Below are 18,249 nucleotides of genomic sequence, written 5' to 3'. Positions count from 1 at the left end.
GCCGGCCGATCTTCGCGACTCACGCCGGCCGACCTGCACGACCCACCATTTTCTTTTACCTTGTTTGCTGCTGACAAAAATGGAGGAAATGGTTTTGGGTCCCTTTGGCCCTCGTTCACGCTCCTCCAATGGAACCTGTTGGATGAAGGTGAAGCCTTCCGGTGTCGGAAAGTATGGAGTCTCCATCTGTCCAAAGTTCTGCATTTTTTTTCCTGTAAAATGTTATCAAAAAATAAATAAATAAAACGAATAAAATAAATGAAAAAAATAAAAATTAAATGAATAAAATAAATGAATAAGATGAATAAAACCCCCTCGAACTTGTAAAACAAAAAGCTGCGACCGTTTTTTTAAAAAGCGGCCGCACTGCGCATGCGCACCGATGATCGGGCACGCATGCGCAGTGTGGCCGCATTTCTTTTACATGTTCGTGGCCAATCCACCTAACCTGCTGCGGCTGTTACGCGCAGGTTTGTGCGATCAGGAGCGCCGCGACGGACGACTCCGTGACCCTCCCGACACCCTCCCGTGACCCACCCGCGGGTCGCGCCCCCGGGTTTGACAATGCCTGCTCTATGGAAACAGGAATTACTTTGAAATCGTCAATGATCTGGAGACATTCCTTAGCTTGTAGAGAAAGAGATCATTATACAGCTGCTTGCTTTTAATGCAGCTATCCACCTCTGAAAACAAAACTAAACACCCTGCAGCTGCAAGCTCAAAAATGAAAGTGAAAGACAGACAGCCCAGCTCCACCCACACTCTGACATCACTGCAGCTATTTGATAAACAACCATTTCTTAAAGGTACCTGACAAGAGGCTGTCACTATAATGCAGAGAGGCGATGTGTATGCAGCCTCAGCCAGTTCGGTTTCCAAGCGGATTCTGAAGGCAGAGTACCACTGTCTGTGCAGGCTGGTAATGTGATTTTCCATTGCGGGCATGGGCGGAAATTAGTCCGGCGCGGGCCTAGCCCCTTAAGGTTGGGAGTCGGCCCCCAAAGATGCGGAGCATTCCGCACCTTTGGGACGGCGCGATGCCCGACTGATTTGCGCCATTTTGGGCGCCAGTCGGCGGACATCGCGCCGATACCGGAGAATTTCGCCCATGGAACCAAAGCAGCTAAACGGAGGGAAAGATATGGATCAGCCCTCATCTAATTGAATGGCATTTCAGGCTCAAGGGGCTGAATGGCCTATTCCTCTGTGATCTTGCGTAGGCAATGCTTATTGTGTAGTCAGTGGAGTTGCTGGTTCTCAACATCTGTCCAGCGATGTATCGGGGGAATTCAGAGCACCAGCAGCAGATTGTGAAATCACTTCATAATTAATATATAAACATGGATATTCGGAGAAATACCACAGGCTTGGAGTCACTCAGGTCTTACCGAGTACATAAATCTGGATCTGACCCTAAGGCCTATTACAGCTTTATTAATTACTCCTGCTGCCTGAATTGTCATCAGATTGGCTGGCTATGTAATATATCCCTCACTGCAATCTTTTAGATCCTCCAGAATATGAAATCACTGCACGACTGTGGAGGCAATAGCAGGAGACCACAAATATATTATCGACATTATGTACAACATTGACAGAATCATATTGCTTGATAAAGTATTCTGCCCTACCTTCTCTGAAGTCTGTTTTAATGTATATATAAACTGTAACTTTGACTCTCTACTCAATAGGCTTTGGCTAACTCAGAAAAGAGCTGTTTTCTCACCTTATTGCCAAAACAGTTGTATATATTTTACATTATATTGCAGCAAAAATAGCAACAGAAATAAGATGGCCAAAGGCACCACAAAACTCATCCCACTATCCCATAATATAAATTGACACAAGACCCATGGGGCAAGGGTCGCTGACAGCGATTGATCAAATACAGTTTCGAAAACTGTTGAATATTCATTAAGTGCGACAACCTTGAGTTAAATGACAGTAGCTGAGTTCTGTCGCATTTTTCACCAGGACCAGAACTCATTTTAAATGTACTCGGCTGGTGTTGTTTTTCATCCAGGCTGCACTGTTTGGTGAGTGGCGTATTGCCTCTTCAATGTGACTTGTTTCTGAGGTACCTGTGGATATGAAGCGGATATTTCCTCTTGTGGGAGAATATAGAACATGGCGAACTGGCAATGCTAAATTGCCCCTTAGTGTCCAAAGATGTGCAGGTTAGCTGGGGTTGTGGGGACAGGGGCGGTGTCTAGGTAGGTTGCTCTTTCGGAGGGTCTGTGCAGACTCAATGGGCTGAATGGCCTCCTTCTGCATGATATGGATTCTATATATGGGGGTAATGAGTCTTTTGAACTCTCTTTCTCAAAAGGCAGTGGGAGCAGAGTCTCTGGCCGGGTCGGTGAATCGCCGGGGGGCGGGGCGGGGGGGGGGGGGGGGGGGGGGGCGGAAATCCTGCCACAAAGGTCCGACGCCAGGCCGCCGATTTCGGAGAATCGGCGGCAATTGTGCTGGCGCGGTCGCCGCGGCGCCAGTCGGGGGCCGTTAAATGCCCCCCCCCCGCCAATTCTCCGCGATCGACAGGCCGAGTGCCCGCCGAGTCGCGCTGCCGTCGTTTGCGTATATTCCTACCCAGCGGGACCTCGGCGTTTTGGCTACAGGGGCTGTCCTGGTGGGGTCGGGGGTGCCGACTCTGAGGGGGGGCTTCCACGGTGGCCAGGCCCACGATCGGGGGCAACCGATCGGCGGGCGGGCTCATTCCGGGGGGGGCCCCTATGTTCCTCCGTGCCGGGCCCCTATAGGGCTCCACCATATTGCCCGGGGGTTGGCGCGGAGACGGCCGTGGCGCGCATGCGCGGACCCGCGCCGGCCGTGGCGCGCACAGCACTCTGGCGACATTCTAGCCCCTGAGGAAGGGGTGAATGCCTCGACCTGGAGGCCTGTTGACGCCGTGTTGCTCGCGCTGGTTTTTACACCGGCGTCAACGCTTGGCCGGGATTTCGGAGAATCCCGGCCTCTGATTGTTCTTAAGGCATAGCCAAATAGATTCTCGATAAACAAGGAGGTGACATGTTACCTGGGTAGGCGGGAGCTTATAGTTCAATCAGCCAGGATCTTATTGAAGGCGAAGCAGGTGCGAGGGGCCGTGTGACCTACTCCTAATTTGTATGTTCATACATTCAGATGTACCTTTCTTCTGTTGATATTAGAAGCCGATCATTTTCTTTTTGCTGAGACTGCTGTGTTTTCTCTTCAGTTGGGAAAGGGAGAAAGCAAAACGTGACCGGAAATGGTGGGAAGAGAAATGGAGTGAGAAAGCTGATAAAGAGCAAGATGACGAAGAGAGTGAATCGGGAATGGCGGATGAGTTGGATATGTTGGAACCACTGGAGGTTTCTGTGGCACGGGAGGAACTCGGCATGCTTCTAACCGAGCAGAGGAAAACTGCAGCTCTCAAGGTAAAGTACTGAGACCCTTCATGCAAAGGTGGTCAAGTCATGAGAAAAGCGAGCTTTAACCTTACACGTGTTCTAAGATATTCCAGCCTGGAATTTTTCAGCTCCACACACTGGCGGGGTCTTCCAACTACGCCGTTGTGAACGGAGGCTTGCTCAGCACAGTTGTCAGGGGCTGAATGGTCCCTTTCCGTGCTGTTCAATTTTATGAGAGCAGTTTTAACATGGAAGCGTGCGTGGACGTGGGAGTGGGTGGGAGAAATGGTGGAATTGACAACACATTGGTAGGTCACCTCCATCCCAGCAACCTCTGGATTTCACTCCAGTCCACTCGGACTTCACTCAGTCCTTCAGGAGATGGGGGTGGCAATTAACTTGGTATAAGTAGAGCGATACTGAGACTGGTTCTTTTTCAGTCTAACGCGTGATCCACAGGGGTCCCAGGCTCTGTGAAAACCGCAAGGCAAGAAAACAGCGACAAGTCAGGTGCTCAGTGCACCTATACAGAGAAATGTGGCACCACATACTCAGTATGCAGCTGCTTCACCAACTCGTGGGAAATGGTAGTCACAGTACCTTAGGTCATAGAATCCCTGCAGTTTAGAAGGAGGCCATTCAGCCCATCAGGTGTGCACGAGCCGTCTGATAGAGCACTCTACCTAGGCCCACTCCCCCGTCGTATCCCCAGAACTTCGTAACTCCACTTTAATCTTTGGACGCTAAGAGGCAATTTAGCATGGCCAATTTCATATTTTATAGAATTTACAGTGTAGGGAAGCCATTTGGCCCATCTAGTCATGACCGGCCCTTGGAAAGAGCACCGGCCCTTAGAAAGAGCACCCTACCCAATCCCACACCTCCACCTAATTCCCGTAACCCAGTAACCCCACCCCACCTTTTGGACGCTCAGGGCAATTTAGCATAGCCAATCCACCTAACCTGCACATCTTTGGACTGTGGGAGGAAACCAGAGCACCCGGAGGAAACCCACGCACACACGGGGAGAACGTGCAGACTCCGCACAGACATTGACCCAAGCCGGGAATCGAACTTGGGACCCTGGAGCTGTGAAGCAACTGTGCTAACCACTATGCTACCATGCTGCCCTTAAATCCATCTAACCTGCACATCTTTGGACTGTGGAGGGGCGGCACGCTGACGCAGTGATTAGCACTGCAGCCTCACGGCGCCGGGGATCCAGGTTCGATCCCGGCCCAGGGTTATTGTCCGTGTGGAGTTTGCACATTCTCCCCGTGTCTGCATGGGTCTCACCCCCACAACCTAAAGATGTGCAGGGTAAATTGCCCCTTAATGGAAACATTTAAAAAAAATCTTGGACTGTGGTAGGAAACCGGGGCACCCAAAGGAAACCCATGCAGATACGGGGAGACAATCACAGGAGCATAGGATTTAGGAGCAGAAGTAGGCCATTCAGCCCTTCGAGCTTGCTCTACCATTCAATAGGATGATACTGATCCGATTGTGGCCTCGATTCCACTTTCCTTTCTGCCCCCCCCGGTAACCCTTGACTCCCTTGTTGGTCAGAACTCTGTCCAATTCAGCCTTAAATATATTCAATGACCCGCAGCTTCCATCGCCCTGGGGGGAAGGGAATTCCACAGACCAACAACCCTTTGAGATTAAAAAAAATGCCTCATATCCATCTTAAACGGTAGACCTCTTGGGCAAGATTCTCCGACCCCCCCGCCGGGTCGGAGAATCGCCAGGGGCTGGCATGAATCCCGCCCCCGCCGGATGCCGAATTCCCCGGCACCGGATATTCGGCGGGGGCGGGAATCGCGCCGCGCCGGTTGGCGGGCCCTCCCACGCGATTCTCCGGCCCGGGTGGGCCGAAGTCCCACCGCTAAAATGCCTGTCCCGCCGGCATAGATTAAACCATCTACCTTACCGGCGGGACAAGGCGGCGCGGGCGGGCTCCAGGGTCCTGGGGGGGGGCATGGGGTGATCTGGCCCTGGGGGGTGCCCCCACGTTGGCCTGGCCCGCGATCGGGGCCCACCGATCCGCGGGCGGGCCTGTGCCGTGGAGGCACTCTTTCCCTTTCCGCCTTCGCCACGGTCTCCACCATGGCGGAGGCGGAAAAGACTCCCTCCACTGCGCATGCGCGGGAATGCCGTCAGCGGCCGCTAACGCTCCCGCGCATGCGCCGCCCGGAGATGTCATTTCCGCGCCAGCTGGCGGGGCACCAAAGGCCTTTTCCGCCAGCTGGCGGGGCGGAAATTCGTCCGGCGCGGGCCTAGCCCCTTAAGGTTGGGGCTCGGCCCCCCAAGATGCGGAGCATTCCGCACCTTTGGGGCGGCGCGATGCCCGACTGATTTGCGCCATTTTGGGCGCCAGTTGGCAGACATCGCGCCGATAACGGAGAATTTCGCCCCTTATTCTTAAACTGTGGCCCCTGGTTATAGTCTCTCCCACAAGAAAAACATCCTCCCGGTATTCACCCTATCAGATCCCTTCAGGACCTTATTTTTCAATAAGATCCCCTCTCATTCGTCTAAACTCCAGTGGATGTAGGCCCTACCTGTTCACCCTCATCCTTGGAATGAGTCGAGTGAACCTTTTCTAAACTGCTTTGAATACAGTTATTTCTTTCTTTTCTCAAATAAGGACAAAAAATATTGCGTTTGAAGCAATTCAGAGAAGATTCACTCGACTCACTCCTAGGATAAGGCGTTTGGCGGGTTTGCAGTTTATGCTGCCTCAGATTGAACCTCAGATTAAGGCTAAAATAACCAGCAACAGCAGCAGATCCCAGTACTCCCAAAAGTCCCACCTGCTGACTCCGACGCAGAATCGTCTCCGGAAATGAAGCCACTGACACGCGATGTAGAGGTTATATCTGGAACTGACAGCACAGCAGTCATTAAAGAGTGCAGCAGCAGAGAACAGCAACTCGGCTGCTCATTAAGAAGCTCTCCCAGGGGATGAAAGGTGTGCACGTTTCCATGAGGCGCAGGCTGCATGCAGCCCTGGGGCAGACACAGCAGAGAGCTGGCAGTGTGAGTGAGGAAAGCATTTGGTAGTTGAACAGGTGTAAGCGCTGGAAAATTGGCCTGAATAGTTATTGCAGATTCTACCCGCAGCACCTGATGTGAGCGAATAGCCAATACTCAGAACCTCATAAAACAATCTTGCGTTCGATACCACAAAGAATCTGAGGGTTATATTCTTTTGCTAACTATAGCGACAATTTAGAACTGAATATAAAAGCTAGAATCCAATTCTTGCCATTTCTACTGTTGCTAAAATCAACCCAGGTTTTCTGAATGATAGGATTCTTCTGATATGGAAACACACTGAACAACGGTAGCTTCTGTTATCAGCACTTTCTGCACAGAGTATGTTGCCTTGAGCTGCTGAGTGGTTCTCCTTTTCAAACCTGTTTGAGGTGTTTTGAGGACTAGGTGTTGGCCAGGGCAACGGAAGGCCGCTGCTCATCATCAAATGGAACGTGGGATGTTTGAAGTCTCACTGGGAGAACATGTTTAACTTTTTACCTGAAGCATGGCACACAGAATAGATGTGGAGATGCCGGCGTTGGACTGGGGTGAGCACAGTACGAAGTCTTACAACACCAGGTTAAAGTCCAACAGGTTTGTTTCGATGTCACTAGCTTTCAGAGCGCTGCTCCTTCCTCAGGTGAATGAAGAGGTCTGTTCCAGAAACATATATATGGACAAATTCAAAGATGCCAGACAATGCTTGGAGTGCGACCATTAGCAGGTGATTAAATCTTTACAGATCCAGAGATGGGGTAACCCCAGGTTAAAGAGGTGTGAATTGCATCAAGCCAGGACAGTTGGTAGGATTTCGCAGGCCAGATGGTGGGGGATGAATGTAATGCAACATGAATCCCAGGTCCCGGTTGAGGCCGCACTCATGTGTGCGGAACTTGGCTATAAGTTTCTGCTTGGCGATTCTGCGTTGTCGCGCGTCCTGAAGGCCGCCTTGGAGAACGCTTACCCGGAGATCAGAGGCTGAATGCCCTTGACTGCTGAAGTGTTGCCCGACTAGAAGGGAACATTCCTGCCTGGTGATTGTTGCGCGATGTCCGTTCATTCGTTATCGCAGCGTCTGCATGGTCTCGCCAATGTACCACGCTTCGGGACATCCTTTCCTGCAGCGTATGAGGTAGACAACGTTGGCCGAGTCGCACGAGTATGTACCGCGTACCTGGTGGGTGGTGTTCTCACGTGTAATGGTGGTATCCATGTTGATGATATGGCACGTCTTGCAGAGACTGCCATGGCAGGGTTGTGTGGTGTCGTGGTCACTGTTCTGAAGGCTGGGTAGTTTGCTGCAAACAATGGTTTGTTTGAGGTTGCGCGGTTGTTTGAAGGCAAGTAGTGGGGGTGTGGGGATGACCTTGGCAAGATGTTCATCGTCATCAATGACGTGTTGAAGGCTGTGAAGAAGATGACGTAGTTTCTCCGCTCCGGGGAAGTACTGGACGACGAAGGGTATTCTGTCGGTTGTGTCCCATGTTTGCCTTCTGAGGTGGCCGGTGCGGTTTTTTCGCTGTGGCGCGTTGGAACTGTCGATCGATGAGTCGAGTGCCATATCCCGTTCGTACGAGGGCATCTTTCAACGTCTGTAGATGTCTGTTACGCTCCTCCTCGTCTGAGCAGATCCTGTGTATACGGAGCACTTGTCCATAGGGGATGGCTTCTTTAATGTGTTTGGGGTGGAAGCTGGAGAAGTGGAGCATCGTGAGGTTATCCGTGGGTTTGCGGAAAAGCGAAGTGCTGAGGTGACTGTCCTTGATGGAGACGAGTGTGTCTAAGAATGCAACTGATTTTGGAGAGTCGTCCATGGTGAGTCTGATGGTTGGATGGAACTTATTAACGTCATCGTGTAGTCGTTTCAGTGATTCTTCGCCGTGGGTCCAAAGGAAAAACATGTCATCGATGTATCTGGTGTATAACGTCGGTTGTAGGTCCTGTGCGGTGAGTAGGTCCTGTTCAAACTTGTGCATGAAGATGTTGGCATATTGGGGTGCGAATTTGGTCCCCATAGCTGTTCCGTGCGTCTGGATGAAGAACTTGTTGTCGAAGGTGAAGACGTTGTGATCCAGAATGAAACGGATGAGTTGCAGAATTGCGTCTGGAGATTGGCAGTTGTCGGTGTTGAGTACTGAGGCTGTTGCAGCAATGCCGTCGTCATGGGGGATGCTGGTGTAGAGTGCCGAGACGTCCATTGTGACGAGGAATGTTCCTGGTTCAACTGGTCCATGGGTGCTGAGTTTCTGTAGGAAGTCCGTCGTGTCGCGACAGAAGCTGGGCGTACCTTGTACGATGGGTTTCAAGATGCCCTCGATGTAGCCAGAGAGGTTCTCACACAAGGTCCCATTGCCTGAAACGATAGGGCGGCCTGGTGTGTTGGCCTTATGTATTTTCGGGAGGCAGTAGAGATCTCCAATGCGGGGAGTACGTGGGATGAGAGCACATGGGTGCTCTGAAGATCTGGATCCAAGGTCTTGATCAGTCTGTTAAGTTGGCAGATGTGTTCCTTGGTTGGATCTGCGGGTAACTGTCTGTAGTGTTCTTGGTTGTTCAGTTGTCGGTATACTTCTTTGCAGTAGTCCGTTCTGTTCAGTACGACAGTGGCCCCTCCTTTGTCTGCTGGTTTGATGACGACCCTTCGTCGTCCAGTACTTCCCCGGAGCGGAGAAACTACGTCATCTTCTTCACAGCCTTCACCACGTCATTGATGACGATGAACATCTTGCCAAGGTCATCCCCACACCCCCACTACTTGCCTTCAAACAACCGCGCAACCTCAAACAAACCATTGTTTGCAGCAAACTACCCAGTCTTCAGAACAGTGACCACGACACCACACAACCCTGCCATGGCAATCTCTGCAAGACGTGCCAGATCATCGACATGGAACCCACTATTACACGTGAGAACACCACCCACCAGGTACGCGGTACATACTCGTGCGACTCGGCCAACGTTGTCTACCTCATACGCTGCAGGAAAGGATGTCCCGAAGCGTGGTACATTGGCGAGACCATGCAGACGCTGCGACAACGAATGAACGGACATCGCGCAACAATCACCAGGCAGGAATGTTCCCTTCCAGTCGGGGAACACTTCAGCAGTCAAGAGCATTCGGCCTCTGATCTCCGGGTAAGCGTTCTCCAATGCGGCCTTCAGGACACGCGACAACGCAGAATCGCCAAGCAGAAACTTATAGCCAAGTTCCGCACACCTGAGTGCGGCCTCAACCGGGACCTGGGATTCATGTTGCATTACATTCATCCCCCACCATCTGGCCTGCGAAATCCTACCAACTGTCCTGGCTTGACACAATTCACACCTCTTTAACCTGGGGTTACCCCATCTCTGGATCTGTAAAGATTTAATCACCTGCTAATGGTCGCATTCCAAGCATTGTTTGGCATCTTTGAATTTGTCTATATATATTTTTCTGGAACAGACCTCTTCATTCACCTGAGGAAGGAGCAGCGCTCCGAAAGCTAGTGACATCGAAACAAACCTGTTGGACTTTAACCTGGTGTTGTAAGACTTCGTACTGTGCACACAGAATAGAGTGGGACTTGAATCAGAACCTCCCGATGCCTTGGCTCAGTGGTTTTCACCACGAGAGGTGACTCACTCTGGCAGGCTGCTAACCAGGCAATGAAGGTGATAATTCATCTCTCCCGTGCTCTGAGATATTGCTCTGCACAGCTATTCCAAGGATCCCATGTAAAAATAGTGGTGGACCATCCAGAAATGTGCCTGTGTTTTTAGGACGATATACATAGAGATACATAGAACATACAGAGCAGAAGGAGGCCATTCGGCCCATCGAGTCTGCACCGACCCATTTAAGCCCTCACTTCCACCCTATCCCCATAACCCAATAACCCCTCCTAACTTTGTTTTTGTTTTTTTGGTTACTAAGAGCAATTTATCATGGCCAATCCATCTAACCTGCACGTCTTTGGACTGTGGGAGGAAACTGGAGCACCCGGAGGAAACCCACGCACACACGGGGAGAATGTGCAAACTCCGCACAGACAGTGACCCAGCGGGGAATCGAACCTGGGACCCCGGCGCTGTGAAGCCACAGTGCTATCCACTTGTGCTACTGTGCTGCCCATGAACACACTTTCTCATTCACTGAGGATGTCATCGGCATTTCAGAGCAAAGACAATAAAAGTTTTCATTTTCCTTCTTGTTCCGTAGTGCGAGTTGGAACAGAAGTTGGGAGACACCAAGGCCAAAGTCTCAAAGATGGAGGACTTGCTCCCAAAGTGGCTCAATAACAAGGATCAGCAAGAAATCATGAGTTTGCTCTGTAAGGTTCACGAGTTGGAGGTGGAGAATACAGAGATCCAGTCCGCTCTGCTGCACAAAGAGAACATCCTGCAACAGAAAGATTTTGTCATCCAGCATTACGAGCAACACCGAGCCCTCTGTGATGAGATTATACTGCAGCAGCGGCAGCTGATCGATGGTACAGTAAACACAGCTGATCAGTCAGGCAACCAGAATGTTATAATGCATAGCAATCATTGTATCCAGCTTAGTGAATCATAGAATCAGCACAGTGCAGAACAAGGCCATTCGGCCCATCAAGTCTGCACAGAACCTTCGATAAAGCACTATACCCATGTCCACCCATCCCTATCTCCGTAACCCCATAATCTGACCTACACAATCTCTACAGTGCAGAAGGAGGCCATTCGGCCTATTTAATCTGGCCCTCTGAAAGACCACCACCCTACACTGGCCCAATCCTCCATCCTATCCCGAAAATCCCACCGGAATCAACCCTGGGTCCCTGGCGTTGAGGCAGCAGTGCTAACCACTGTTTCTGGATGATACTAAGGGGCAATTTATCATGGCCCATCCACTTAACCTGCACATCTTTGGATTGTGGGAGGAAACCGAAGCACCCGGAGGAAATCCACACAGTCACAGGGAGAATGTGCAAACTCCCCGCAGACAGTCACCCAAGACTAGAATTGTACCTGGGTCCCTGATGCTGTGAGGCAACAGTGCTGACCACTGCTGCCCATTGGGGTGGATGGGCATAGGTTCAAATCCTGACCTGCTCGGCATCCAGTCTTGAGTCACATTACTCTTATATCACCGGCTCACTACCACGGCCCTTATGTGACATTAACTGATGCTAGGACCATGACACAACATTCCCTCCCGCATTGTGTCCAGGATTGTCTCTGCCATATATAATAATAAGAAGAAGACTCTTTATTGACACAAGTAGGCTTACATTAACACTGCAATGAAGTTACTGTGAAAAGCCCCTAGTCGCCATATTCCGACCATCTAGTTTGGACATTAGTGGTGGCATGGGAACAGACTCTGCCTCCTATCCTTTTGCCTATAAAATACCAAGACAGACAGACACAGGGCCAAAATCAAATTACTGCAGGTGTGGGGTGGGAGAGGGCAATGATATATTACTCAAAAATACTTGGTTAAAAATAAATTGTTAAAACAACTCTCCTGAGACTTCCGGGTGCGGCTATGCAGAGCTAGGTCGCATATTCGGCAGCTCCTGCTTGGAACGGACTTTTGGGCTCTTTTACAGGGCCCCCACGGCATTTGTTTGACATTTCCCGGTGTGGGAAGAAGGCGGCAATATTCCCCCGACAGTGTCCCCCAGGAAGGGTATGTCTCTTGGTTGCCAGACACACGCAGAAACAGTGAAAGATTTGGCTGCAACTACAGGATAAACAGGGCCTCTTCCAGCATGCAGGCGGGGGAAGGGCAAGCTTAAAGCTGCAAGCTGACCTGAGGGCCTGTATCAAAGGTGAATTCTAGCAGCAGAGGGAACAACTGTGAAAAGACCTCATCAAGGCCACTGAAGGGACTTCCGGTTGCGGTGATGCCTAGCTAGCCGCACGCTTCGGCGGCTCCAGCTCCGACGGACCTTCGGGCTCTTTTAAGAGCCTCAACGGGGAATTTTTCGACGACGCAACCCGGTGTGGGGCGTGTGAGAAGGGAGTCCCCCCCAAACGAAGGAGGAAAAAACCGGCGGCGGCGGCTGCAGCGCGAGGAATCGTCGACCAAAGGGTCAGAAAGAGAGAAGTACAAGATGGCGGCGGAGAAAGCGCAGGCGACATGGGGGCCTGAGCATGAAATTGTGAGACGGTGCGTGGAGCTGCTGAAGAGGGAGGTGCTGACCCCGTTGCTACAGGCAATTGAGGGGCTCAAGGAGACATTAAAGACCCAGGAGACAGAGCTCCGTGTGGTGGAGCAGAAGGTGACAGATATTGAGGACGAGATCCTGGGCCTGGCGGTTAAGACACAGACGCACGAGGCACTTCATAAAAAGTGTACTGAAAGGATCGAAGCCCTAGAAAATGGAGCGCGAAGGAAGAACCTTCGGATACTGGGTCTCCCTGAGGGTGTGGAAGGAGTGGACTGTGGAGCGTACGCAAGTACGATGCTGAGCTCACTGATGGGTGCTGAGGCCCCTACGGGCCCCTTGGAGGTGGAGTGGGCAAATCGGATTCCGGCGAGAAGACCAAAAGCGGGAGAACCACCCAGGGCGATAATCGTGCGATTTTACCGCCTTAAGGATAGAGAAGAGGTCCTGAGATGGGCTAAAAAGGTGCGGAGTAGCAGATGGGAGAATGCAGTGGTACGGGTATACCAGGATTGGAGTGCGGAGGTGGCGAGAAGGAGGGCGAGCTTCAACCGAGCCAAAGAGGTGTTGCATAAAAGGAAGGTGAAGTTCGGGATGCTGCAGCCGGCAAGACTATGGGTCACGTATCAGGAGAGACACCATTATTTCGAGACGGCGGAGGAAGCATGGACCTTCATCAAAGAAGAGAAATTGGATCGGAACTGAGGGACTGATGCTGCAGGAAATGTTATTGATAATGTTACAGTGGAAGTTAATTGAGAAGTAAACAGGGAAGGGGGGAGACATTGGGGAAATGTGGGCGCCGGTGAGGGGGGAAAGACGGGACATAGTTGGAGAATGGGGAAGGGGAGGGGGAGGGGAAAGGGAGCTGCGCCATAAGAGGCGGGTCAGGTAAAGGGATGTTCCCGCACCAGAAAGAATAAGGCGGGAAGACAGGCGCAAGGCGGATGGGAGTTCCCCACATGGGGAGGTCGAGGAGTGAGCAGGAGTAGCCGGGGTCAGTTGAAGTCAGCTGACTTACGGAAGTAATATGGGGGGAGCAATCAAGCTAGAAAGAGATCTAGCGGGGAGGGGAGGAGGGAGGGAGAAGGGGGGGGGGGACAACTGGGTTGCTGCTGCGGAAATCCAAAAGGAAATGGCTAAAGAGTGGGTGGGCGGGGATGGTGTGCGACGCTGGGGGAGCGAGCGGGAGCGCGGAGGCGGGATATGGGACTGGCCTAGAGAAGGTAATGGCTAGTCGACACGGGAGGGGGGCAGGTAGCCCCCTAGTGAGGCTGATCACGTGGAACGTGAGAGGCCTGAACGGACCGATAAAAAGGGCCCGAGTGCTCGCGCATTTGAAAGGACTAAGGGCAGACGTGGTTATGCTCCAAGAGACGCACCTAAAGGTGGCGGACCAAGTTAGGCTAAGGAAAGGATGGGTGGGACAGGTGTTCCACTCAGGACTGGACGCAAAGAATAGAGGGGTGGCCATTTTGGTGGGGAAACAGGTCGCATTTGAAGCAAAGAACATTGTAGCAGATAGCGGAGGTAGATATGTAATGGTGAGTGGCAGGCTGGAGGGAATGGAGGTCGTGTTGGTTAACGTGTATGCCCCAAACTGGGACGATGCGGGATTTATGAGACGGATGCTGGGGCGTATACCGGACCTGGAGGTAGGAAACTTGATTTTAGGAGGGGACTTTAATACGGTGCTGGACCCGGGGCTAGATAGATCCAGCTCAAGGACCGGAAGAAGGCCGGCAGCGGCCAAGGTACTTAAGGGGTTTATGGACCAAATGGGGGGAGTGGATCCATGGCGATTTCTTAGACCTAGGGCTAGGGAGTATTCCTTCTTCTCCCATGTCCATAAAGTGTACTCCCGGATAGATTTTTTTGTTTTGGGAAGGTCGTTGATCTCTAGGGTGGAAGAAGCTGAGTACTCAGCCATAGCGGTTTCGGATCATGCCCCACATTGGGTGGACCTGGAATTAGGAGAGGAAAGGGAGCAGAGAACACTCTGGCGATTAGATGTGGGACTGATGGCGGATGAGGGAGTGTGTGCAAGAGTGCGGGGGTGTATTGAGAGATACCTGGAGGTCAATGACGACGGCGAGGTCCCTGTGGGAGTGGTATGGGAAGCACTAAAAGCGGTGGTCAGAGGAGAGCTGATCTCCATTGGGGCCCACAAAAGGAAAACAGAGGCCAAGGAAAGGGAAAGATTACTGGGGGAGATTTTAAGGGTGGATAGGGAATTTGCAGAGACCCCGGAGGAGGAATTGTACAGGGAGAGGAGACGACTCCAGACGGAATTTGACCTTCTGACCACCAGAAAGGCGGAGGTACTGTGGAGGAAGGCACAGGGGAGGAGGTATGAATATGGGGAAAAGGCGAGTCGCCTGTTGGCTCATCAATTGCGAAAGAGGGCAGCAGCGAGGGAAATAGGAGGAATTAGAGACGAAAGGGGAGACACGGTGCGAAGGGCAGGAAAGATAAATGAGGTGTTCAAGACCTTCTATGAGGAACTGTATAGGTCTCAACCCCCAGAGGGAGAGGAGGGGATGCGGCAGTTCCTGGACCAATTGAGGTTCCCGAAAGTGGAGGAGCGGGGGGTGGTAGGCCTGGGGGCACCGATTGGGGTGGACGAGGTTATTAAGGGACTGGGAAGCATGCAAGCAGGGAAGGCCCCAGGACCAGACGGGTTCCCGGTGGAGTATTACAGAAAATATGTGGACTTGTTGGCCCCGTTGATGGTGAGGACGTTCAATGAGGCCAGGAAAGGGGGGACTCTACCCCCGACGATGTCGGAGGCGACGATATCGTTAATTTTGAAGAGGGATAAAGATCCGTTGCAGTGCGGGTCCTATAGACCCATTTCATTGTTGAACGTGGACGCCAAATTGTTGGCAAAGGTACTGGCATCGAGGATAGAGGACTGTGTCCCGGGGGTGGTGCACGAAGATCAGACAGGGTTCGTAAAAGGGAGACAACTGAATGTTAACGTGCGACGACTATTAGGGGTGATAATGATGCCCCCAGTGGAGGGGGAGGCAGAGATAGTGGCGGCAATGGACGCAGAGAAGGCATTTGATAGGGTGGAGTGGGAGTATTTATGGGAAGTGTTAAGGAGGTTTGGGTTTGGGAACGGGTTTATTAGCTGGGTTAGACTTCTTTATGGGGCTCCAACGGCAAGCGTAGTTACAGGTCGACATAGATCGGAGTATTTCCGACTATATAGGGGAACAAGACAGGGATGCCCGCTGTCTCCATTGTTGTTCGCGTTGGCAATTGAACCTCTGGCCATGGCGTTGAGAGACTCCAGGAAATGGAGAGGGGTGATTAGAGGGGGAGAAGAACACCGAGTCTCGTTATATGCGGATGACCTATTGTTATACGTGTCGGACCCAGCGGGGGGAATGATAGAGGTTATGCGAATTTTGAGGGGGTTCGGGGATTTCTCGGGGTATAGGCTAAACATGGGAAAGAGTGAATTATTTGTGATACATCCAGGGGACCAGAGTAGAGAGATAGAAGGCTTGCCTCTAAGGAAAGTGGAAAGAAACTTCCGATACCTGGGGATTCAGATCGCTAGGAGCTGGGGAACCTTGCACAGACTTAATCTGACACGGTTGGTAGAACAAATGGAGGAGGACTTCAAGAGGTGGGACATGCAGCCTCTATCGCTGGCGGGCAGGGTGCAAGCAATTAAGATGATGGTCCTCCCGAGGTTCTTATTTGTATTTCAATGTCTCCCTATACTAATCACTAAGACCTTTTTTAATAAAATAGACAGGAGCATCACGAGCTTCGTGTGGGCAGGGAAAGTTCCGAGAGTAAGGAGGGGGTTCCTTCAGCGTAGTAGGGACAGAGGAGGATTGGCACTACCGAACTTGGGCGATTACTATTGGGCCGCCAATGTGGCAATGATACGTAAATGGATGATGGAGGGTGAGGGAGCGGCGTGGGAAAGACTGGAGAGAAAGTCCTGTAAAGGGACGAGTTTAGAGGCGCTGGTGACGGCGCCGCTACCGATCTCACCTAAAAAGTTTACCACAAACCCGGTGGTGGCGGCAACATTGAATATCTGGGGACAGTGGAGGCGACAGAGAGGGGTGCGGGGAGCCCTGGTGGGGTCCCCAATCAGGAACAACCATAGGTTCGCCCCAGGAAGAATGGATGGAGGATTTCAGAGCTGGTTCCAGTTGGGAATTAGGAGGGTGGGAGATTTATTTATAGATGGGACTTTTGCGAGCTTGGGAGCATTGGAGGAAAAGTATAAGTTGCCCCGGGGAAATTTCTTGAGATATATGCAGGTGAGGGCATTTACTAGACAACAGGTGAGGGAATTTCCATTGCTCCCGACACAGGGGATACAGGACAGGGTGCTTTCAGGGGTGTGGGTCGGAGAGGGCAAGGTGTCAGAGATTTACCGAGAGATGAGGGAAGAGGGGGAGGAGTCGGTGGGCGAACTAAAAGGAAAGTGGGAAGAAGAACTAGGGGAGGAGATAGAGGAGGGTATGTGGGCTGATGCCCTAAGCAGGGTAAATTCCTCTTCCTCATGCGCCAGGCTTAGCCTGATTCAATTTAAGGTGCTACATAGAGCACACATAACGGGAGCAAGATTGAGCAGGTTCTTTGGAGTGGAGGACAAATGTGGGAGGTGTGGCGGGAGCCCGGCAAACCACGCACATATGTTTTGGGCATGCCCGGCACTGGAAGGGTATTGGAAGGGAGTGACGGGAGTGATTTCGCGGGTGGTGAAGGCCCGGGTCAAACCAGGCTGGGGGTTAGCTCTATTTGGAGTTGCGGAAGAGCCGGGAGTGCAGGAGGCGAAAGAGGCCGACGTTGTGGCCTTTGCGTCCCTAGTAGCCCGGCGCAGGATCCTACTCATGTGGAAGGAGGCGAAACCCCCCGGACTGGAGGCCTGGGTAAATGATATGGCGGGGTTCATTAAACTGGAGCAGATAAAGTTTGCCCTGAGAGGATCGGCTCAAGGGTTCACCAGGCGGGTGGCAGCCATTTCTCGACTACCTAGGGGAACGTTAGAGGGAAGACAGATGACCAGCAGCAGCAACCCAGGGGGAGGGGGGGGGGGGGGGGAGGGGGGGTTTAGTTTAGGTCAAAGATAAAGGGGTTTTGTTACTTGTGTATTGTTTAAAATTTCTGTATTGTTATTGTTGCGTTTGCTTTGTAAGAGGGGAAAAATTGTTGTTTGGGAAAAAATTTTCAATAAAACATTTATAAAAAAAAAAAAAAAAAAAAAAAAAAAAAAAAACAACTCTCCTGCCCTGTATCACCCAGTTTGATAAATTCCTTTAGGTCTGAGAAAGGAGTTGATGGGTCTCTGTCAGCGACCTTGTGCATACAAGGAGTAACAAACCGCAGAATGTGCTCCCGGGCAGTGACCTCCCACAGGGTTGAGGTGACATTGACAATCCAGAAAGCAAAGCCAGAAGTGTGGGACAATGTTTCATTTAGTGACACTCCCACAAACATCTCATAAACATTAGGTGCTGTGTTTGCCGGGTTTACTCAAGCTCAGTTGGGCTGTCCTTGCACTCGGCCACAAGAAGGTAAGTGGAGTTGGCTGGGCCTCCCATTGCTTTCCAATCTCTGAATCATGGGCTATTCAAACCTGTTCTACCGCTCATTGCTAAACTGTCCCTCCACTCCAATCTCCATTTGCCTCACTTGGTTCCACATTT

General features: G+C 51.6%; 1 protein-coding gene across 1 annotated transcript in view; it reads left to right on the top strand.

Moving 5' to 3' along the window:
• LOC140394048 (kinesin-like protein KIF19) overlaps nucleotides 1–18,249 on the top strand; it is a 467,556-nt gene that overhangs the window by 175,384 nt on the left and 273,923 nt on the right. The window contains exons 12-13 of the mRNA XM_072480844.1: nucleotides 3,215–3,416; nucleotides 10,633–10,903. Of these exons, the coding sequence (XP_072336945.1) occupies nucleotides 3,215–3,416; nucleotides 10,633–10,903 (473 nt within the window). The remainder of the gene's footprint in view (nucleotides 1–3,214; nucleotides 3,417–10,632; nucleotides 10,904–18,249) is intronic.

Source organism: Scyliorhinus torazame, chromosome 17 (genome assembly GCF_047496885.1).
Source record: "Scyliorhinus torazame isolate Kashiwa2021f chromosome 17, sScyTor2.1, whole genome shotgun sequence".
NCBI classification, from domain to species: Eukaryota; Metazoa; Chordata; class Chondrichthyes; order Carcharhiniformes; family Scyliorhinidae; genus Scyliorhinus; species Scyliorhinus torazame.
The sequence above is the reverse complement of the archived record's forward strand: the minus strand, read 5'-3'. Positions and strand labels throughout refer to the sequence as shown.